The 2,638-nt window shown below is 32.3% G+C and overlaps 1 protein-coding gene across 1 annotated transcript; it reads right to left on the reverse strand.

Moving 5' to 3' along the window:
* Positions 1-1,118: 1,118 nt before the first annotated feature.
* On the reverse strand, positions 1,119-2,051 carry LOC107286098 (olfactory receptor 14A16-like). The gene has a single exon (XM_029283843.1). It carries the CDS (start codon positions 2,049-2,051, stop codon positions 1,119-1,121), a length of 933 nt encoding a protein of 310 aa, XP_029139676.1.
* Between the last annotated feature and the right edge of the window lie 587 nt (positions 2,052-2,638).

Here is a 2,638-nt window from a genome sequence, read left to right on the forward strand (position 1 = left end):
GGGGGATTGTATAGGGATTTTAATAGGGATTTTATAACTTTTCTAAAAATAACAGGCTTATTTAATATATATTTTAATTGTTTTTAGATATTTATTGTATAGTTCCGTTTTTATTGCCTGTAAGCCGCCCTGAGTCCTTCGGGAGAAGGGCGGGGTATAAATTAAAGTAATAATAATAATAATAATAATAATAATAATATTTATTTAATATATAGACTGCCCATCTTACCTTAAGATAACTTTGACAAAGTAAACTAAAACCTACTTGTGGGATAGACAGCATCACCACCAATTGAATTAGTATTTGGCTAATCAACTACACTCAATGTGCAGTCCTCAAAGGGATTACATCTACATGAAGGGAAGCATGCAGAGGGTAACCCAAAGTTCTGCCTCAGGCTCAGTACTCTTGAACATCTTCATAATAATTTAGATGAGGGGATAGAAGAGGAACTCATCAAATTTTCAGATGACACCAAGCTGGGGAGAATAGCCAACATTTTAGAAGATAGGTTCAAGATCCAGAAGGACCTTGAGAGACTTGAACACTGGGCCTATCCAATAAAATACAATTCAGTTATGAAAAAAGAAGGTTTTACAATTAGTTAGGAAAAACAAAATGCACAGGTATTGAATAGATGGTATGGGACTCATTAGCAGTAACTGTGAGAGGAACTCAAACTATTGTTTGTATTCTGTAAACCAACTATAGCCCTAAGTAAAGCAAAATACCCAGCAGTCTCTCTCCCCCCCACAAAACAATGAGTCATACAGAACATATAGTGTAAGGACAGTAACAGCAACTAATGTAGGATAAACAAGCAGAAGATTAGAAGAGTACATCCATCAACACCAACTAGCACTCAGAATACTTCCAAACTTACATATGTTAAAGATTCAGATTAATTTCTGATATATCTTCCTGCTGCAATCACACAGTACTGAAATGTCTTTCAATATGCACATTCATCATTTGATTTTGTTTTTAGTTTTCAAATTAAATGACTTTGAAGCAAAATATAAAACAAATTAGGTTTCATCACATTAAAGAAGAATTAGCAGAAATATGAAGAATTCCTTTACTTCAGCCTCTAACATATTAGGCTGAAAAATTGACATTATTTTTTTTCTGAAGAAGGTTTGAGACCTAATAGTTTTGTTAAGGCAAGTCCGATGTCTTTGTTTCTTAGACCATAAATTATTGGGTTCAGTAGTGGGGGCATTAAAGAATATATAATAGTAAATAACAAATTCAAATGTGATTCAATGTTAATGTTGGGCTTCAAATAAGCAAACATTGTAGTTGACACAAATATGGAAAATACAATGAGATGTGGAAGGCAGGTTGAGAGCACTTTTTTTTCCCCATGAACTGATGGAATTCTCAACACTATAATCAAAATCTTTGTATAAGAGAGAATGACAAAGGTAAAGCAAACTAAAGCTAAACTACAACTTAATAAAATAATTAAAATTTCATGAAAATACCAGTCTGAGCAGGAAAGAGTAAGCAAATGTGGAATTTCACAGAAAAATTGATTGGCAACATTAGAGCAGAAAGTGTTTGCAAATGTGCCTGCAGTGTGTACTAATCCATAAATAAGACCACTTATCCATGTGCTAGCAATGATTTGCTTGCAGACTGTTCTACTCATCACCATCTCATAATGTAAAGGTTTGCAAATGGCAATATAGCGATCATATGCCATGACTGTGAGAAGAGAGAAATCAGATCCCATGAAAAAGATAAGGAAAAAAACCTGAGCAACACATCCAGAATAAGAAATGTATCTAGTATTCTTGAGAGAATTGATCATGGATTTGGGGATAATGACTGAAACTTGACCAATGTCTTGTATGGCCAAGTTCATTAGAAAGAAGTACATGGGGCAATGTAGACGACTGTCAAAAATTACTGCAGAGATTATAAGAACATTTGCCATAACTATTCCCAAGTACAGTATCAGGAACGCAACAAAATGCAATATCTGAAGTTCTGAATTTGTTGTAAATTCAAGAAGAAGAAATCCAGAGATTGTTTGATTGCTCATTGCTTCATGAGATATTTTCTGTCCCTAGAAAGAAACAAAATAAAACTTTTTGAAAATATAATTTTACAGTTAAATTGTAATTTCTTCTTGCCATGAAACATTGACAAATCATTTAAAGTCTACAAGTGTTCGGATTTCTAGTAGTGTGTTCATAAAGTAAATTAAGTTGTAACTATTGATTTTTATAAGTAACTGGTTTCTTCATGTATTATTAAACATTGTGAAAAAGATCAATATATCTGATATGTAGTGGGAGTAAGCTGTTCTTCCTTGTTCATATTCCCTTTTCAATATTTCAGTATCCATGAATGTGAAAATATAAACCAGAAGACAGAGACAATAGAATAGTCCAATTATGGTGGTGTGGTGGTTTCTTATAATTCTTTATTTTCCTTTATTTTTGTTTATTTATTACATTTGTTTGCAGCCCATCTTCCCACAAGGTTATTTTTATTATAGAGGAGTATTAATTATGCTTTTTATGACAGTTTTTTGGAAATCATAGTTAAAGATATGATAACTGGATTTAGATAGGATATTACATCTCAAATTTGATGATGTATTATGTAAACCAGATTAATAAATAT

This window comes from Protobothrops mucrosquamatus, unplaced genomic scaffold (genome assembly GCF_001527695.2).
Source record: "Protobothrops mucrosquamatus isolate PMUCROS unplaced genomic scaffold, P.Mucros_1.0 scaffold247, whole genome shotgun sequence".
NCBI lineage: Eukaryota > Metazoa > Chordata > Lepidosauria > Squamata > Viperidae > Protobothrops > Protobothrops mucrosquamatus.

Coding starts and splice junctions, on each gene's coding strand:
- LOC107286098 (XM_029283843.1), bottom strand. CDS start 2,051: ATGAGCAATCAAACAATCTCTGGATTTCTTCTTCTTGAATTTACAACA.